We start from the raw sequence: 19,849 nt of genomic DNA, 5'->3' as shown, positions 1-19,849 counted from the left end.
TCCGAGGTCACTTGACCCAAGAATTGTGAGCGTTATCAGTGATATGCGGAATTCAGGACGGAGTGAGCAGTAAGAGGTTGGTCAGGTCTGGGCTGAACTGAAAACGGTTTGCAGCACAGCAGATCTAGAGTATCTGGGAGGGGTTGTTAAGGCTTAGAGACTGAACTGAGAACAGTTTATAGAGCATCTCTGGGAGGTTTCATTTATGGTGAATCACACAGGTCTGCCTACCCGTCCTTCCTGTTTAGGATGATTATATATAAAATGTTCTCTTTCTAAGAAACGCCTGGCTGGTTTGTGTGCATTGTGACGTGTGTATGTTTTTAATGTGTTTTGCATTGCAAATGTTAATCCTTGTGTTAGTGTGTGTGTTGCTCCCATCGCATCTCCCCTGCAGTAACATGCAGAACGGCTCCTGTTCTGACCTGTCCTCCTGGTTCTCACCCACCAACACAGATAAACACCTCAGATTACAGTCCCGTTTGACCAGACCTTTAATATAACCTGAGAGCCAACAGCTAAGGGAAAGTGTCTTCCAGCCTCCCCAGGCCTGAAAACAGATAAAGATCCTCAGGCACCTCCTTAAGTTACTCACTTTTACAGGGAGGTTTTGGACTGCCACTATTATGACCTGCACAAAAAAGCTTCAACAGTAAATAAAAGGCTAGGAAAGGCCAAAAGAGGGAGGCACTAAATACAGACCGGTAGCATCTCAAATGGCACCCTATTCCCTATATAGTACACTACTTTTAAAACAGGACCCATAAGGCTCTGGTCAAAAAATGTGTGCACTATATAGGGAATAGGGTGCCACTTAAGAAGTCTCCCTGGAGAGACTTATAGAAAGTTGTGAAGGAAAATATTAGAGGGGGATCTTCTACTGAACTGGGATTCAGTGCTCTTACCATCCCCAACCCATCTCCGTGTTTAACAGCGGAACTAATGGCTTATCCTTCAGCTACAGTGTGCTGGCTTGTGTTTTGAGTTGAGGCGTCGATGAGTTCGAAGGGCAGGGGGGGAAAGCATTAGTCATATCAGCTTCTTGTAAACACCGTGCAATAGTCTACACATGGCGGAAGCTCTATGGCTGTATTCAAATCTACTGCATTTGAGAACAATTTTGAAGTTGCTGCACTTCATTTCATGAATATTCACCAGGACTATGGGTAATTTGCTCCAAGAGTGTGGAGTGTTTTCTGCAGGAAAAAAAAAGTCCAACAGGGATCCATTGCAGAACAGCGGTTAGCCTAGAGGAGTTTCCACGAAAGCCTCGCTCATTCCCATCTGAAACGACACAAATAGAAGCATATCCAGTGATGGTCTTGGACCTGATGTTAATTAACTCAAGGGAGCGGACACAGTTGAATGGCTTGGGTTGCTGTTGTTGTGTGAGGGGGAAGGTCTGTTCCAGAGACTTTAGTTCTCAGCATGACAACACACTGAACAACCTACTCTTGGTAAAAAGGTCATGAATTTCTCCACATGGCATTAAATTCGCAAAACTTCCATGCGGATTTTGCAAGCATTTCGCCAACTCATCTCGTGGACAGACGACGTAAACATAAATTTAGCTAAGATTACTAGCCAACATATCAGTCAGGATGCAGAATGGAAGCTTGATGAGTGATCGTTGTGTGTGGAAACATTCATCACGCGTCTATAAAGACAACAGTGCGGAGCTGTGCGGAGCTCTATGAAGGGGAAGACAAGAGCAACACTAATGAATAACACCGGTGCCTTAACTCAGTCTGTGGAGGTTACTTGTCGCTCTAGGGGCTCCATGTGAGTTTCAGTACGTGTGTGTGCGCGCCTGACAAATAGTATAGGAAGGAGAGAGCTAAAACAAGTGTATGCTCGTGTGTGTAGAGGGAAAGAGGGTCCTGTGCTGAGCGAAGGTCAGCCATCTTCCTGCCTATAAAACACCGCCGCAGCCTTGAAGTGAAGCGCCTCGCAGGAATCTTAAATGGAGACTGTTTCACCACATTTCTGCTGTCAGGATCCCTCCAGGCTAGGCAGCTCTAACGCAGTCACCCTCCCAAAGAAACACTAATGTATGACAGATCGCTACTAACCTACCTCTCAACCACACACACGAAGCCTGGAACACCTAGGCCACAGCCAAGTCACATGTAAAGTACCACACGCATCCTAAATAAACAGGCCTATGATCTGTCAACAGAAAAGTAATGAAAATCACAGCACTAAAAACAATTAAGTGATTAAAGTCGTGATTTAAGGAGGAGGCTAAGGGTGTAACGTCAATGTTTTCATAAGGCTTACACAAATTCTAGAAGCGAATAACTTTTAACAGTGTTGTAATAGTGTCATGTGTGGATACATTCAGATTTCGCAGAAACACGATATGAACTGTTCAGCGCGGAAAAGACTGAGAGCGCTTAACCGGTTTACTATTTATACCAGGCTGACAACTAGTCCCATCTGTAGACCTACGGCCGTGTCTCGGGACTAGTCTAATTGATACAGGCTCGCGCTTCAGAGAGTAGTTTTTGTTTACTCACACAGCACCTGGAGGAGGGCAGCTGAGCCAGAGCTGTGGTGAAAATACTGAACATCCTTGGCTTCTTCCCAACGTGTTATGGGACTGGGGCCAAGCATGCACACATAGGCAACACAACTCAGCCCCTCTGCAGAGAGGTGAGAATGTCTAACGTTATCTGCCATGAAACTCAAAAGAGAGTTACTTCCACTGAATTGCAATCTTACCCAATGTCCTCAACGGGGCTAAAATTAAGTATTGGACAAGGCTGCTCAACAGTGACTGCAGTGGGCCATCTTGTGGCCAAAACCGGAACTACAGATCCTGTGTTGAGACGATTCACATCCTGATTGCACAACTAAAGTACAACCAATCCACCTCAGCCACATGGGTTTTCTGTAATCAAACACAGATTAAGCTAAATAAATATTGACAAATGATTGTGAACATCTATTAAAAAGGGTAATAATGTTCAAATTGACAAAACAGCTTTCTAATCCAGATAAATATTTCCCAATGTTTGGTAATCAGTTTGCAATAAATATATCTCTCTCTATATCTTTATGGCAAAGCCTCTCTACACTATTTACATTTTTATGTAACCTTTACTTAACTACGCAAGTCAGTTGAGAAAAAAAATCGTATTTACAATGACGACCTACACCGCCCAAACCTGGGCCAATTGTGTGCCGCCCTATGGGACTCCCAATCACGACCGGTTGTGATACAACCTGGATTCGACCCAGAGCGTCTGTAGTGACGCCGCTAGCACAGAGATGCAGTGCCTTAGACCGCTGCGCCACTAAGGAGCCCCCCTAATGGAGTGAGTGACACCTTTGCCTACATCTGCTGTGCACTGATCCACAGAAAGGCGTGAATAGCAGTGTTGCAATCAGGACCGTCTTTGTATAGAGCAGCTCAAGTCACTACAAGTGATGCACTTTGTCAGTAACTGGTTAGTCCACACGAGTTCTATTTTCCTAATACGGTGCAGTTCACATGGCTGTCAACAACCTCAAACTGATGGTATAATGTACAGCTGCCCATAGATCATGGGATGGTTTACATATGTAGACCAACTAGGCAATGCAGTCTAATATCAACAGTTAGGTCTGGGGCAGTGATGTCCTGGTTAAAGTGTGTGAATGCCATTTCACAAATAGAGAGTTGCTAAAGAGACGTTCACCCTCCACTCCACCCCTGGTCTGGGTGCAGCAACAGTCTCACACCTACTACAGTTAATGTAATCAGTCGACAGTATGGTTGTCCTACATTCCCAGGAAGCAACAAAGCAAAAAGGTGGCCCAGCCCAGCCACAATCACTCATTATGTTCTTTAGTCTAGCATCTATTATCTCCCATACCGACTAGGCTATAGTAAAGTCCACGTGGATGTCAGTAGCCCAGCCACAATCACTCATTATGTTCTTTAGTCTAGCATCTATTATCTCCCATACCGACTAGGCTACAGTAAAGTCCACGTGGATGTCAGTAGCCCAGCCACAATCACTCATTATGTTCTTTAGTCTAGCATCGATTATCTCCCATACCGACTAGGCTATAGTAAAGTCCACGTGGATGTCAGCAGCCCAGCCACATAACCTAAAGCCTGTACTGTGATGCCCGTCCAGTCTCATGCTGACTGTTCAAAAGGTGCCCTTTGTGTTCCCACTGGGCCCCGTGGCCAGATGAAAGGCTGGAGAAATACACCTTTGCCTGTTTGTTCTCCACACAGTATTAGTCCATTGTGAGTTAAATCAGTGACAGTGTGTGTGGCCCAATGTGTGCACACACAAAACGATGAGGTGACACCATTCATTCCTATGTGAAGACTCAATTGCACATTGAAGCCTCAATAGCGTATTGAAGACAAATGAAATCTGTTAAAACGGCGTCTCACGGAGACATAACCTGAAACGTTTGAGCTACTACAGGAAGTGACGCTGCTCCCTCTCATCGAGTAACTCAAGTTGAAGACCGACCGGGGTACTGCAGGCTGCCATTAGCAACTAAATTACCCTTCAACTTCTGTGTACGATTTAAAAAAAAAATAGGTTCAAGGACATACATTTGGTGTATTAGAAGCAATTACTGGCACCATGATGGTCTTCCAAAATATTTTCCCACAAAAATGGCAATTTTTCCACATTCATTATATTGGGGAATCCGGTTTTCTGCTAACAATGCCTGCCGTACCACTGTTGGCCTTGAACTTCCATGGCTTCAATGAAAGGGGGGCAGTCGTTCTCCCCTGGTTTGGCCATATGGAATTGGAAAATTAAAGAAGACCAAAGATCATATTTAGTTAAGAGTGATCAAATATCATTTTATTTGTCACATACACATGGTTAGCAGATGTTAATGCGAGTGTAGCGAAATGCTTGTGGGTGTAGCGAAATGCTTGTGAAACACAATGTTGAGCATATTTCTGTAACACACATTTCCAGTGTTCTAGTTGTGACACTCAAGGTGGGGTTTGGTCACTAGACTTGTTATGGATTATGCTCATATCGGTTGATAGTGATTGACGCCAGACTGGAGGTACAAGGACACACTGATTATTCACGGTTGTATTGATGACCTTCTGTGGACACCGATTCTGTAGCAGCTGACAAAGCCACTGCCTTGGTTTTGAACTGTGAGCCTCTCAGGCTGGTGTTTCCAGAACATTTGGTGCTATCTGATTAGAAGAAAAAAAAGGGCCCATCTCCATGAGGCCAGTTAGACATTCTCTATTTTGTGCTGGAGGCATCTCCGTTACAACTTGTAATAAACCCAATTGACTTGCGATTAACTTGACCTACGACTGCTCCTTTTTGTTCAGCTAGATATTCATTATACCAAACTTCACTCAGTACCTGAAATGTACTGCTACACAAACCACTGGCAACATAGCCTATACTATTGGGATAGGGACATCAGTCACGCATCTCCAGTAATGAAAAGAATCTGTAGCTGCATTCTACTTCCAGGGTTAGGAGGACTAGGTGATCTGATACGTTCGTTTATAAACCGAATCCAAAACAACTCCATTAAAATGAACACCAAAAGATTTCCCCTCAGCTTGAGAACCTTGGGTTGACCTAGCCACGGGACAGCCTAGCCTCCATTCCTCATTTGTTCTGCAATGACTGTTCTCTAATCTGCTCTGATATAAACTAAAGCCATAATGCAGGTCAATTGGATTTATGTTGTTGCGTGTGTTTTGGCTGGCCGGACTGCTCTTCTGTATATACGCTGATGTTCTATGGTAGGGCTCCCACTGGCACATAGGTCTCGTAGACTGCCCCTCATGTTATTACATCGTCACCTGACCTTAAGAGTTCCATCAATGCATACTAACCAGCGTTGTTACAGGGATTCCCACCACGTCGCATAGTTTTACCAATGCTATGATATACTCTGAACAAAAATATTAAAAAAATGCATACATGCAAAAATGTCAACAATTTTACTGAGTTACAGTTCATAAAGGAAATCAGTTAAATGAAATCAATGAAGTCCTAAACTACAGATTTCACAACTGGAAATACAGATCAATTTAAAAAAAGTAGGGGCATGGATCAGAAAACTAGTCAGTATCTGGTGTGAACACGATTTTGCCTCATGCACGACACCTTCACATAGAGTGGATTAGGCTGTGGAAGGTTGTCCCACCCCTCAATGGCTGTGTGAAGTTGCTGGATATTAGCAGGAACTGCAACACACTGTCGTACACGTCGATCCAGAGCATCTCGAACATGCTCAATGGGTGACGTGTTGGGTGAGTATGCAGACATTTTCAGTTTCAAGGAATTGTGTAGAAATCCTTCAGACATGGGGCTGTGCATTATCATGCAGAAACATGATGGTGGCGGCTGAATGGCACGACAACGGGCCTTGTCACAGTATCTCTGCGCATTCAAATTGCCATCAATAAAATGCAATTGTTGTCCGTAGCTTATGCCTACCCATACCATAACCCGACCATGGGGCACGCTGTTCACAACGTTGACAATCCAACACTGTTTGACAGCCATACACTGTCTGCCATCTGCCTGGTACAGTAGAAACCAGGATTAATCTGTGAAGAGTACACATCTCCAGCGTGCCAGTGGACATTGAAGGTGAGCATTTTGCACACAGATGAGCTTCCCTGAGACGGTTTCTGACAGTTTGTACAGAAATTCTTTGGTTGTACAAACCCACAGTTTCATCCTCTGTCCAGGTGGCTGGTCTAAGATAATCCCACAGGTGAAGAAGCCGGATATGGAGGTCCTGGGCTGGCGTGGTTACATGTGGTCTGATGTTGTGAGACTGATTGGACTGATCCTTTCTGTTTGGCCCGGTCCGGGGGTATCATCGGATGGGGCCAGTGTCTCCTGATCCCTCCTGTCTCAGCCTCCAGTATTTATGCTGCAGTAGTTTATGTGTCGGGGGGGCTAGGGTCAGTCTGTTATATCTGGAGTACTTCTCCTGTCTTATCCGGTGTCCTGTGTGAATTTAAGTATGCTCTCTAATTCTCTATTTCTCTTTCTTTCCTTCTCTTTATTTCTCTCGGAGGACCTGAGCCCTAGGACCATGCCTCAGGACTACCTGGCATGACGACTCCTTGCTGTTCCCAGTCCACCTGGCCGTGCTGCTGCTCCAGTTTCAACTGTTCTGCCTGCAGCTATGGAATCCTGACGTGTTCACCGGACGTGCTACCTCTCCCAGACCTGCGGTTTTCAACTCTCTAGAGACAGCAGGAGTGGTAGAGATACTCTTCATGATCGGCTATGTAAAGCCAACTGACATTTACTCCTGAGGTGCTGACTTGTTGCACCCTCGACAACTACTGTGATTATTATTATTTGACCATGCTGGTCATTTATGAACATTTGAACATCTTGGCCATGTTTTGTTATAATCTCCACCCGGCACAGCCAGAAAAGGACTGGTCACCCCTCATAGCCCGGTTCCTCTCTAGGTTTCTTCCTAGGTTTTGGCCTTTCTAGGGAGTTTTTCCTAGCCACAGTGCTTCTACACCTGCATTGCTTGCTGTTTGGGGTTTTAGGCTGGGTTTTTGTACAGCACTTTGAGATATCAGCTGATGTACGAAGGGCTATATAAATACATTTGATTGGACGTAGTGCCAAATTCTCCAAAATTACATTGAAGGTGGCTTATGGTAGACAAATTAACATTAAATTCTCTGGCACCAGCTCTGGTGGACATTCCTGCAGTCAGCATTCCAATTGCATGCTCCCTCAAAACTTGGAGACATCTGTGGCATTGTGCTGTGTGACAAAACTGCACATTTTAGACGGGCCTTTTATTGTCCCCAGCACAAGGTGCACCTGTGTAATGATCATGCTGTTTAAATCAGCTTGTTTATATACCAAACCAGTCAGGTGGATGGATTATCTTGGCAAAGGATAAATGCTCACTAAGAGGGATGTAAACAAATTTGTGCACAACATTTTAGAGAAATAAGCTTTTTGTGCATATGGGAAATTTCCGGGATTCTTTATTTCAGCTCATTAAACATTGGACCAACATTTTAAAATGTTGCGCTTACATTTTTGTTCAGTATACATAGGCCTAGTGTGATAGAGCTGGAAATAAATTGAGGGCATTTTACAGATATTGATAATTACACTAAAGTAGAGAAAAGTGCATTTTGAAATTAAATAATGCAGCTAATAGGATAAGTCACTTGAAAAAGCAATATTACTCATTACATTACTTTTGTTTAATGAACTACTTTACAATATTGCTTTGTGTGGAAAGTAACGCGTTACTACTATACTACTTTGCATTACTTTCATTAAAAAAAACGAAATCTCACCATTTGTTTGACAGTCATACGGAGCATGGCGAGTGCTCTACCCAAGATAAGCTGCTGCTCCTACCTACAGTGCATTCGAAAAGTATTCAGACCCCTTCACTTTTTCCACATTGTTATGTTACAGCCTTATTCTAAAATGGATTAAATGTTTTTCCTCAATCTTTACAATATCCCATAATGACAAAGCAAAAACAGGTTTAGATTTTTTTTGCAAATGTATAAAAAAAATAATACAGAAATGCCTTATTTACATAAGTATTCAGACTCTTTGCTAGGTGACTCAAAATTGAGCTCAGGTACATCCTGTTTCCATTGATTATCCTTGAGATATTTACAACTTGATTAGAGTCCACCTTTGGTAAATTCAATTGATTGGAAAGGCACACACACGTTTATATAAGGTCGAAGGAATTGTCCGTAGAGCTCTCCTTTGAACAGCTACAGCTGCTTACCCCCTCTAGCACCAAAGTCAGCGCACTCTCAAATGTTTTTTTGCCATCATTGTAAGCCTGCCCCCATCACACACACACACACACTATACGATTAATTTATTAAACATAAGAATGAATGTGAGTTTGTAACAACCCAGCTCATGGGAAGTGACAAAGACCTCTTATAGGACCAGGGAACAAATAATAATAAAGAATTTTGCTCTTTATTTAACCAGCTTACATATAAAACCTTATTTGTTCATCAACAATTGTGAATAACTCACCACAGGTTAATGAGAAGGCGGTGCTTGAAAGGATGCACATAACTCTGCAATGTTGTGTTGTCTTGGAGAGTCTCAGTCTTAAAATCATTTTCAACACACAGTCTGTGCCTATATTTAGTTGTTTTCACAATAGTGAGGGCTGAGAATCCACTCTCACGTAGGTACGTGGTTGCAAAGGGCATCAGTGTCTTAACAGCCCGATATGCCAAGGCAGGATACTCTGAGCGCAGCCCAATCCAGAAATCTGGCAGTGGCTTCTAATTAAATACAATTTTCACAGAACCGCTTGTTACAATTTCGATGAGGCGCTCTTGTTCAGATATTGGTAAGTGAACTGGAGGCAGGGCATGAATGGGATAACGATTCCAGTTGTTTGTGTGGTCCGTTTCGGGAAAGTACCTGCGTAATTGCGCACCCAGCTCACTCAGGTGCTTCACTATATCACATTTGACATTGTCCGTAAGCTTGAGTTCATTTGCACACAAAAGAAAGTCATACAATGATGGAAAGACCTGTGTGTTGTTAATGCAGACAGAAGAGCTCCAACTTCTTAATCATAGCCTCAATTTTGTCCCGCACATTGAATATAGTTGGGGAGAGTCCCTGTAATCCTAGATTCAGATCATTCAGGCTAGAAAAAAACATCACCCAGATAGGCCAGTCGTGTGAGAAACTCATCATCATACAAACATTTAGACAAGTGAAAATTATGGTCAGTAAAATAAACTTTAAGCTTCTCTCAATTTAAAAAAAAAAGTGTCAATACTTTAACCCTTGATAACCAGCGCACTTCTGTATGTTGTAAAAACGTTACATGATCGCTGCGCATTTCATTGCATAATGCAGAAAATACACGCGAGTCAAGGGGCCTTGCTTTAACAAAGATGTCAGGCATTTCCCTTGGCAGCAAGAGCATCTCGGTGGATGCTGCAGTGTACCCAAGTGGCGTCAGAAGCAACTGCTTGCATGCAACCACTCCACTATGTGTATCTCTGTCATGGCGTGTGCACCATCAGTACAGATGCCAACACATCTTGACCACCAAAGTCCATTTGATGTCACTAAGCTGTCCAGCACTTTAAAAATATCCTCTCCTGCTGCCCTGGTTTCCAGAAGAGGATGTCTTCCTTAATTGACCCCCCATAAACATAATAGACATATACCAGGAGCTGTGCCAGGCCCGCCACTTCTGTTGACTCATCCAGCTGTAATGTATAGAATTCACTGGCTTGCATGCAAAGCAGTAATTGTTTCAAAAACATCTCCTGCCATGTCATTGATGTGTCATGAAACAGTGTTGTTTGATAAAGGCATTGTCTGTATAGTTTTTTTGGGGCCTTGTCCCAGCCATTTCAGCAGTAGCAGGAAGAATGAAGTCCTCCACAATAGTATGGGGCTTGCCTGTCCTAGCCACTCGGTAGTTCAGCACATAAGACACTTTCAGACCATTCTTTTTAATGGTATCTGTTGCTTTTATACATGTCTTACTACTCGGAAGTAGTCTTAATTCTTGCTCAAAAAACTGGTTTATTTTTCAAATTGGCATGTTTCGTTTCTAAATGTCTGCGCAAGAGTGAAGGTTTCATCGAGTTGTGAGTTAGTACTTTTGCGCATAACACACCGTAGCTGAGGAAAAGCACTACTCCCAATGTAACTGACCCCCAAATCAATGTAGTTCTCATCATATTCGCACCTCTTCGATGGTCCAACGTCCCTGTCTGTTGTTCAGTGCTTTCCCGGGTTAAGGGGGCAGTAGCTCTTCGGCTACATCAGATTCACAACTGTCAGTGTCCATGCTCGCTGGGCTAACAACAAATGTAGAATTACTGATGCTAGCATTGGATGTGCTCGTGGAAGCAGAACAACTTGTGTCGTCGACAGGTGCAGGTGTAGTACTGCTGGTAGTAGCAGTACTGCCAGTAGAGCTGGTATGTGTCTCTGGACGCGAGCATTATTATTTTTTTAAACCATTTATCAATTTTTGAGCAAACGGAATGAGCAGCAGCTACATGTACCCCTATGTACCCCTGAGGCCACTGACAAAAGGGAAGGGACTTGGTCAGGGAGGTGACCAAGAACCCGATGGTCACTGACAGAGCTTCAGAATTCCTCTGTGGAGACGGTTGTCCTTCTGGAAGGTTCTCCCATCTCTGCAGCACTCCAACAATCAGGCCTTTATGGTAGAGTGGCCAGACAGAAACCACTCCCCAGTAAAATGCACATGACAGCCCGCTTGGAGATTGCCAAAAAGCACCTAAAGACTCTCGGACCATGAGAAACAAGATTCTCTGGTCTGATGAAACCAAGATTGAACTCTTTGGCCTGAATGCAAAGCGTCACATCTGGAGGAAACCTGGCACCATCCCTACAGTGAAGCATGGTGGTGGCAGCATTATGCTGTGGGGATGTTTTTCAAGGACTGGGAGACTAGTCAGGATTGAGGGAAAGATGAACAGAGCAAAGTATAGAAAGATCCTTGATTAAAAAAAAAAAATGTGCTCGAGAGTGCTCAGGACCTCAGACTGGAGTTTGCCAAAAGGCACCTAAAGGACTTCCAGACCATGAGAAACAAGATTCTCTGGTCTAATGAAACCAAGACTAAACTCTTTGACCTGAATTCCAAGCATCATGTCTGGAGGAAATTTGGGACTATCCCTAAGTTGAAAGGTGGTGGTGGCAGCATCATGCTGTGGGGATTTTTTCAGCAGCAGGGACTGGGAGACTAGTCAGGCTTGAGGGAAAGATGAACAGAGCAAAGTACAGAGAGATCCTTGATGAAAACCAGCTCCAGAGTGCTCAAGACCTCCGACTGGGGCGAAGGTTTTACCTTCCAACAGGACAACGACCCTAAGCACACAGCCAAGACAGTGCAGGACTGGCTTCGGGACAAGTCTCTGAATGTCCTTGAGTGGCCCAGCTAGAGCCCAGACTTGAACCCAATCTAACGTCTCTGGAGAGACCTGAAAATAGCTGTGCAGCGACGCTCAACATCCAACCTGACAGAGCTTGAGAGGACCTGCAGAGAAAAAAAATGGGAGAAACTCCCCAAATCCAGGTGTGTCAAACTTGTAGCGTGATACCCAACAAGACTCGAGGCTGCAATCGCTGCCAAAGGTGATTCAACAAAGTACTGAGTAAAGGGTCTGAATACTTATGTAAATATGATAGATCAGTTTTTTTATTTGTAATAAAATGTGGAAAAAGGGGTCTGAATAGTTTCCAAATGCACTGTATTTGCAGTCAAAATCTCACGAGCTGCCAGGTCTGGTTATAGACTGCACATACACAGACCAATAGAGATGTATAGGAGGGGACCATTTCCACTGGACAGGAAAACCCGCTATGGGATTTGCCATCACAGAAGCGATCAATGGCAAAGATCAGAGGTGCGCCCTCTACACAATTCTATGGACAGCAGCTGTCATGACATTTCTCCTAACAGCCTCTCAGCTCGCATAAGAACTAACTGAGGAAGCAAATTGAGATTGGATCATAGAAACACGCCCGGTAGAGATAGGATTATGAAAGTAACGCAGGCATTGTTTGATAAATTAACAATATTACCCAATTTGAAAATGCGTTACTTCACTCCGTTACTCATAAAAAGCAGTCTGATTACGTGTAAAAGTAACAGGTCAAACGGAACAACTGATAGCTACAGCATTCAAAGTAGTAGTTCATGGAAATGTAAAAAAGTATGTTATACATTTATCGTTCAACTCATCGTTAGTGATATTTCAGTCAATTTAGTGTTATATGGATTTTTGTCCATGTCGCCAAGCAACTTTGATATAGTTTCCCCTCATTCTTTATAGACGGGTTGGTTGTTTAGCAACAAAACCGACACGTTTTTCTCAGGTTTTTACCTGCCATATGAGTTCTGTTATACTCACAGACATTCAAATAGTTTTAGAAAATTCAGTGTTTTCTATCCAAATCTACTAATAATATGCATGTCTTAGCTTCTGGGCCTGAGTAGCAGGCAGTTTACTCTGGGCACTTTATTCATCCAAGCTACTCAATACTGCCCCCCAGCCATAAGAAGTGAAATAAAAACAAATTTGTGCACACAATTTGAGAGAAGCTTTTTGTGTGTAAGGAACATTTCTGGGATATTTTATTTCAGCTCATGAAACATGGGACCAGTACTTTACATGTATATTTTTGGTCAGTGTATATATCAGGCAGTGTCTGAGGAAGGCCTGAAAAATTCCCAAAGACTCCAGCCACCCAAGCCATAGACTGTTCACTCTGCTCCTGTCCGGCAAACAGTATCGCGGCATTGTCTCTTGGACCAACAGGCTCCGAGACCGCTTCTACCCCTAAGCCATAAGACTGCTAAATAGCCAGACTCCTAAATAGTCAATTAATGGTACCCAAACCATCTCACACTGTCATTCTCAAACTGACACAACACAAACATACACTTTTACACTCATTTGCTGCTGCTACTGTTTTTTATTGGACTCTTATCCTGATACCTACCCCTGCCTTAATGTACATATCTACGTCTAATACCTCTTACCTCTCGTACATTGACCTGCTACTCCCTGTGTATATAGCTCAATTCTTGTATATTTTATTCCTTGTTAGTTACTATTCTTTATTTCTTTTTTAACTGTGCATCGTTGGGAATGGTTCGTAAGCTAGTATTTTACGGTTACGTCTACAACAGTTTATTCAGTGCATGTGGTAAATAAAATTTGATACATTGAATTTCAATGTTCATACTTTTCTCAGTGGAACGTGGCCCTGTTAACATTACCAGTAGCCTATATGCGAACATTTTGGTGGCACAGAAAGAAAAAGGCATAGCAAACAATTTGACTACTTGCCACTATGCTATATCTGACTGGGTAAATCATTTGTTTTGAGTTCATGTGGACCCAGTGACCCGACTTGAGCACTGGGCCCCGGACCTGAGCACAAGGGACTTGGGACTCGACTACATCTCTGGGCAATACAGTCATTAGCTCCCGTTCTACTTTTAGACCTCAATGTGGCTGCGGCGTCTGTGGAACGTTGATAACAATGACGTGACTGTGATGGAGATGTGTAACCCAAACTACTTTGCCAATAGCCTGCTTTGCAGCACAATCTTGTGATTGTGCTTTGCGCTCTCAATTCAAAGGGCTTTATTGGCATTGCCAAAGCAAGTGAACTGGATAACAGTTAACAATACACTTACAAAAGTTTCAAGAATATACGTTTCAAATGTTATATTATGGCTATGTACAGTGTTACAATGTACAAAAGGGAAAATAAACAAATATGGGTTGTATTTACAATGTTGTTTTTTCACTGGTTGCCCTTTTCTTGTGGCAACAGGTCACAAATCTTGCTGCTGCGAATGTACACGAGTATTTCACGCAATACATATGGCAGTTATCAAAATTGGTTTGTTTTCTACTTCTTTGGGTCTGTGTAATATGAGGGGAAATATGTCTATGGTCATGCATTTGGCAGGAGGGTAGGAAGTGCAGCACAGTTTCCACTGCCATTTTGTGGGCAGTGTGCACATAGCCTGTCTTCTTGAGAGCCAGGTCTGCCTACGGCGGCGCCACCCAATAGCAAGGCTCTCGCTCTCTGCACTTGTCTGTTTTAGTATGTAATGTGCAACATCTATGAATTGGGAATTTACATGGGCAGAAGAATAATATTATATATGAATTCTTACTGTATGTTTGTTATTTCTGCTGTTGGGAAGAGAATAGGAAGCTATGCAGAAAAATGTTGGTAGGACAAAGCTATAGGTTTGTGTACATGAAAGTCAGTGATTTGTTTGCTATAAGTTAGCTCATTGTGCAAATGTATTTGTTTTCAATAAACATTGGAGACTAAATAGTTAACAATTTAAGCCAACCCGGGCTGTTTTGCCCTATTGCCCTAGTTACTATTCTTTATTTCTTTTTTTTAACTGTGCATCGTTGGGAATGGTTCGTAAGCTAGTATTTTACGGTTACGTCTACACCAGTTTTACTCAGTGCATGTGGTAAATAAAATTTGATTTGATACATTGAATTTCAAATGACAATGTTCATACTTTTCTCAGTGGAACGTGGCCCTGTTAACATTACCAGTAGCCTATATGCAAACATTTTGGTGGCACAGAAAGAAAAAGGGATAGCAAACAATTTGACTACTTGCCGCTATGCTATATCTGACTGGGTAAATCATTTGTTTTGAGTTCATGTGGACTCAGTGACCCAACTTGAGCACTGGGCCCCGGACCTGAGCACAAGGGACTTGGGGAAAAAATCTAACCGGGAAGTGGGAAATCTGAAGTTTGTGGTTTTTCAAGTCATTGCCTATCGAATATACAATATCTATGGGGTCATATTGCACTTCCTAAGGCTTCCACTAGATGTCAGTCTTTAGAACCTTGTTTCAGGCTTCTACTGTGAGGGGAGAGAGAAAGAGAGCTCTTTCAATCAGGTGTCTACCATGAGCTGATAACGCGCGCTCCCGTGAGCGCTACCTGCGTTCCATTGCATTTCTAAAGACAAAAAGACAAAGGAATTCTCCGTTTGGAACATTATTGAAGATTAGGATGTTAACCAAAGATTGATTCTATACATCGTTTGACATGTTTCTATGGACTGTAACATAACTTTTTGACTTTGTCTGGACCTAGTGATCGCACCTCATGAATTTGGATTTGTGAATTAAATGCACAAACAACAAGGAGGTATTTGGACATAAATTATGGACTTTATCGAACAAAACAAACATTTATTGTTGAACTGGGATTCCTGGGAGTGCATTCTGATGAAGATCACCAAAGGTAAGTGAATATTTATAATGCTATTTCTGACTTCTGTTGACTCCACAACATGGCAGGTATCTGTATGGCTTGTTTTTGTTTCTGAGCGCTGTACTCAGATTATTGCATGGTGTGCTTTCTCCATAGTGTTTTTGAAATTTGACACAGCGGTTGCATTAAGGATGAATGAATACTTATTTTCCACCATAATTTGCAAATAAATTCATAAAAAATCCTACAATGTGATTTTCTGGATTTTTTTTCTCTAATTTTGTCTGTCATAGTTGAAGTGTACCTATGATGAAAATTACAGCCCTCTCATCTTTTTAAGTGGGAGAACTTGCACAATTGGTGGCTGACAATACTTTTTTGCCCCACTGTATATTTACGTCTTAACGCCGTTTTAGATTATTGCATGGTATGCTTTTTTCGTAACGTTTACAAAAAATCTGACACAGCGGTTGCATTAAGAACCCGTGTATCTTTAATTATATGTAAAACATTTATCTTTCGTCAAAGTTTATGATTATTTCTGTTATCTGATGTCGCCCTCTGTAATTACTCCTGATATTTTGGAGGCATTTCTGAAAATGCCATCAATGTAAACCGATATTTGTGGATATAACTATGCATATTATCGAACAAAACATAAATGTATTGTGTAACATGATGTCATATGAGTGTCATCTGATGGAGATTATCAAAGGTTAGTGATTAATTTTATCTTTAATTCTGCGTTTGTGACTATCTTTGGCTGGGGGAAATGGCTGTGTGTTTTTGTTGGATTTGGTGGTGATCTAACAAATATATGTTGTGTTTTCGCTGTAAAACATTTATTATTATATATTTTTAATCGGACATGGGTAGATCAACAAGATGTCTTTCATTTGCTGTATTGGACTTGTTAATGTGTGAAAGTTAAATATTTCCCAAAAATATTTTTGAATTTCCCACGCCACCTTTTCAGCTGAATGGGGAGGGGGGGGGGGGGTTCCGTTAGCGATATGGATGCCAAGGAACTTGAAGATCTCAACCCACTTCACAACAGCTCCGTTGATGTGGATGGGGGCGTGCTTTCCTGGAACCACACTGCTAAGTCTGACTTCCTCCCTGTAGGCTGACTCCTCTCCGTCAGTGATCAGGCCGACCACCGTTGTGTCTTCAGCAAACTTGATAGTGTTGGAGTAGTGCAAGACCATGCAGTCGTTGGTGAACAGGAAGTACAGGAGGGGACGAAGCACACACCCTTGAGGGGCCCCGTGCAAGGGTCAGCCTTGCGGAGGTGTTGTTGCCTACCCTCACCACCTGGGGCCGATACGTCAGGAAGTCCAGGATGCGGTTGCGGGGGGGCTAGTCCCAGGGTGTGAGGGCTGAGCGAGACTACAAATTCAAAGATGGCCTACTCTTCTATAGCCTACTCAAGGGAGAGAAAAACACACCTAGACCGTTTTATTATTAAACTCAATGCTGTTTTTTGGGCTTGTGTTTCAACCAGGCAAAGGGTAGCTACTTAAAGGCAGGTTAGCGAAGCGTGAAGCGATCACTCCAAAAACTCTTTCCCAGTCCACTTAGTAGTCAGAGAATTCTCAATTTAGTCAACTGAAATTCCTTTTTGTCAGTTACAGTTTTGTCAATTGCCACTGAAAAATAGTTGTTTGACGAATATTTCAGTCACCATTAAATGCCAAAATTAACACTAGTAAGAAACAAACCTTGCAAGCCATCAGACCACGTGTATAATTTGTGATGTATAATAGGCTTACCTTGTCATAAATTGAGTAGCAAATTTCAGACAATGCGTCTTACAGTGTATAACTCAATCAAGGTGTTGTATAGAATGCCAGCATTCTTCCTAGCATCATTCTTAGCTCAGGCAGTAGGAAGCTCTCTCATCCATTTATATGCAGATGATACGGTCTTATACGCAGCTGGCCCCTCCCTGGATTTTGTGTTAAATGCTCAATTTTTTTTTTTTTAAACTCTACACTTAACCGTGTTCTGAACACCTACAAAACAAAGATCATGTGGTTTGGAAAATAAGAATTTGTTCTTAACCGACTTGCCTAGTTAAATAAAAGGTTAAAAATAAAAATCTTACCATTATTAGAAGAATGATGCTACATTTCCACATTCTCAATGGGTAGAATGTGGCCGATACAGACTTTACTTGATAAACACATCTTCAATTGAACACCTAGGCCTATAGTCTAATATATGTGTAAATGTAAGCATGTGTAACTCTTCTCAAAATACATGTCAATATGACGCAAACCCTATGAACAGAATAGAGAAGCCATGCCTCAGATCTCAAGGTGTAAGTTTGTGACACACAATATATACAGTTTTGATAATGGACCAACTGAATAGTTTGACTACCAAAGAACTGCTTTTCTATTGGTCTGGTGGTAGGCCTTTGTTCTGTTAACATTGCAAAACCAACCTTTGAAAGCCTGACTCACACCCTTGTCATACCAGCCCTTCAGGTATAGAATTGTGCTTGCAACACCAGAATAGTGGGTTAGATCCCAATGTATGCACGCATGACAAAGTCGCTTTGGATAAAAGTCTCTGATAAATGACATGTACCGGGATTGACATAAAGAGTTACCCCATTGACTAGGGCAAGTGAACTCTGAACAGTGACACAAGGTGAGCCTCCTCTTAGGTTGCCATATTGAGCAGGTGAAACCAAAATTGTAAAAATAATTCCAATAGCCTAACTGATCTTTCTGGTTCCTCCCCCCCATTGTTTAAGTGAAAGACAGACAATTTATGCCAGTCTGGCAAGTTGAGCCTGCTCTGATAATTATTTTTTGCTGACAACTAAAATGATTTATATTCATTCCTCCCCTGTGTCGGTAAAGGGCAGCTAGTATGGCAAATAGTTCATTCACATTTTCAGGCAAGTGATCATAATCATCAGGCAAAAAAAAAAGAAAAGACTCCTGACATGCCTGATGGGCAAGTGCCTTTGAGACCTAATGTCAAGCCATGGATACATTATGATCTTTTTAAAAATACATTTGTAACATTTGTGAAAGGAACGATGACGTAACATTCAATTGGAACACCCAGTGAGACATATTTAGAAGAGGAAAAACATTAAGTTGATGACAGTTCCTTAACACACGTACCATTCCGATAGGCCTAGCTACATCCTTAATAGGGACGACAACTAGTTTACAAAACACAGTATCACCAATCCATACAGTAGCCATCTACCTGGGCTCTAAGGCCTGCTACTGTAACTACTCTTTATGGTGAATGTCACAGATTTCTTCTTCATTCCAATTCAAATGCCAAAACACACAAACCATTCCAATAGACCTAGGTCTAAAAAAAAATGTATACTATGACCCAGCACCTTGTCTATCTGCCTGGATTGGGCTCAGGCCTTATACTACTTACTCTTCATGGCGAATGTCGCTGATGGTCCTGTCTAGGGAGATCATGTCGCTGGCCACCATGTTGAAGCCAAATTCCTTAATGCTGGCCTGGGCGGCCTCGTGGTACTCCGCTCCCAGAACGAACGGCTTCGCCCCCTCCCCAGGCCCATCCTGCACCCCGTGGGGCTCTGGCTCCTTGAGCTCAAAGTTCCCCAGGGTCCCCTTCCTTAGGACGGGTGCCGAGTAGACATTGGTGTGGGGCTTGAAGGTGACATACTGTTTCTGGATGACATTCTGCTGGTTCTGAGCACCGCCGGCTGGTTTGCCAGGAACCAGCTTGTCGTCTCCTCTGTTCTTCTGTCGGATGGAGTCCAGGTCCACCTCGACCCCTTCCACGTGGGGCCAGGGGACCACGGGTTTGAACTGGTCAGCAATGTCATTCTTAGGCAAGAGGTTAGAGGCATCTCCCTCCTACATAGAATCAAAAACAAGTTAGTTAGGCCTATTGCTTTTCCAAGGCCTAAAATGGAGGGTGTGATAGACTTAGATTATTAAGCAAGTTTAGCTGACAGCGGTAGCTGCTAGCTTTTACAAGGCGTAAAAGGGTTAAAACAGATGATCATGCTCTTCATCTAGGTTTGCAGGATCAGCAAAGGTCTTAATCTGCCCTACTTGACAGC

The 19,849-nt window shown here is 42.6% G+C and overlaps 1 protein-coding gene across 2 annotated transcripts in view; it reads right to left on the bottom strand.

The window, feature by feature from the left end:
- Positions 1–19,849, bottom strand: part of LOC110497385 (N-acetylgalactosaminyltransferase 7) — a 33,034-nt gene that overhangs the window by 11,987 nt on the left and 1,198 nt on the right. For both annotated transcript variants that reach the window (XM_021573465.2, XM_021573466.2), the window contains exon 2: positions 19,192–19,640. In XM_021573465.2, coding sequence (XP_021429140.1) covers positions 19,192–19,640 — 449 coding nt within the window. The remainder of the gene's footprint in view (positions 1–19,191; positions 19,641–19,849) is intronic.

The sequence above is a fragment of the Oncorhynchus mykiss genome, chromosome 19, assembly GCF_013265735.2.
Source record: "Oncorhynchus mykiss isolate Arlee chromosome 19, USDA_OmykA_1.1, whole genome shotgun sequence".
Classification (NCBI taxonomy): domain Eukaryota; kingdom Metazoa; phylum Chordata; class Actinopteri; order Salmoniformes; family Salmonidae; genus Oncorhynchus; species Oncorhynchus mykiss.
This window is presented reverse-complemented; position numbering and strand designations above follow the sequence as displayed.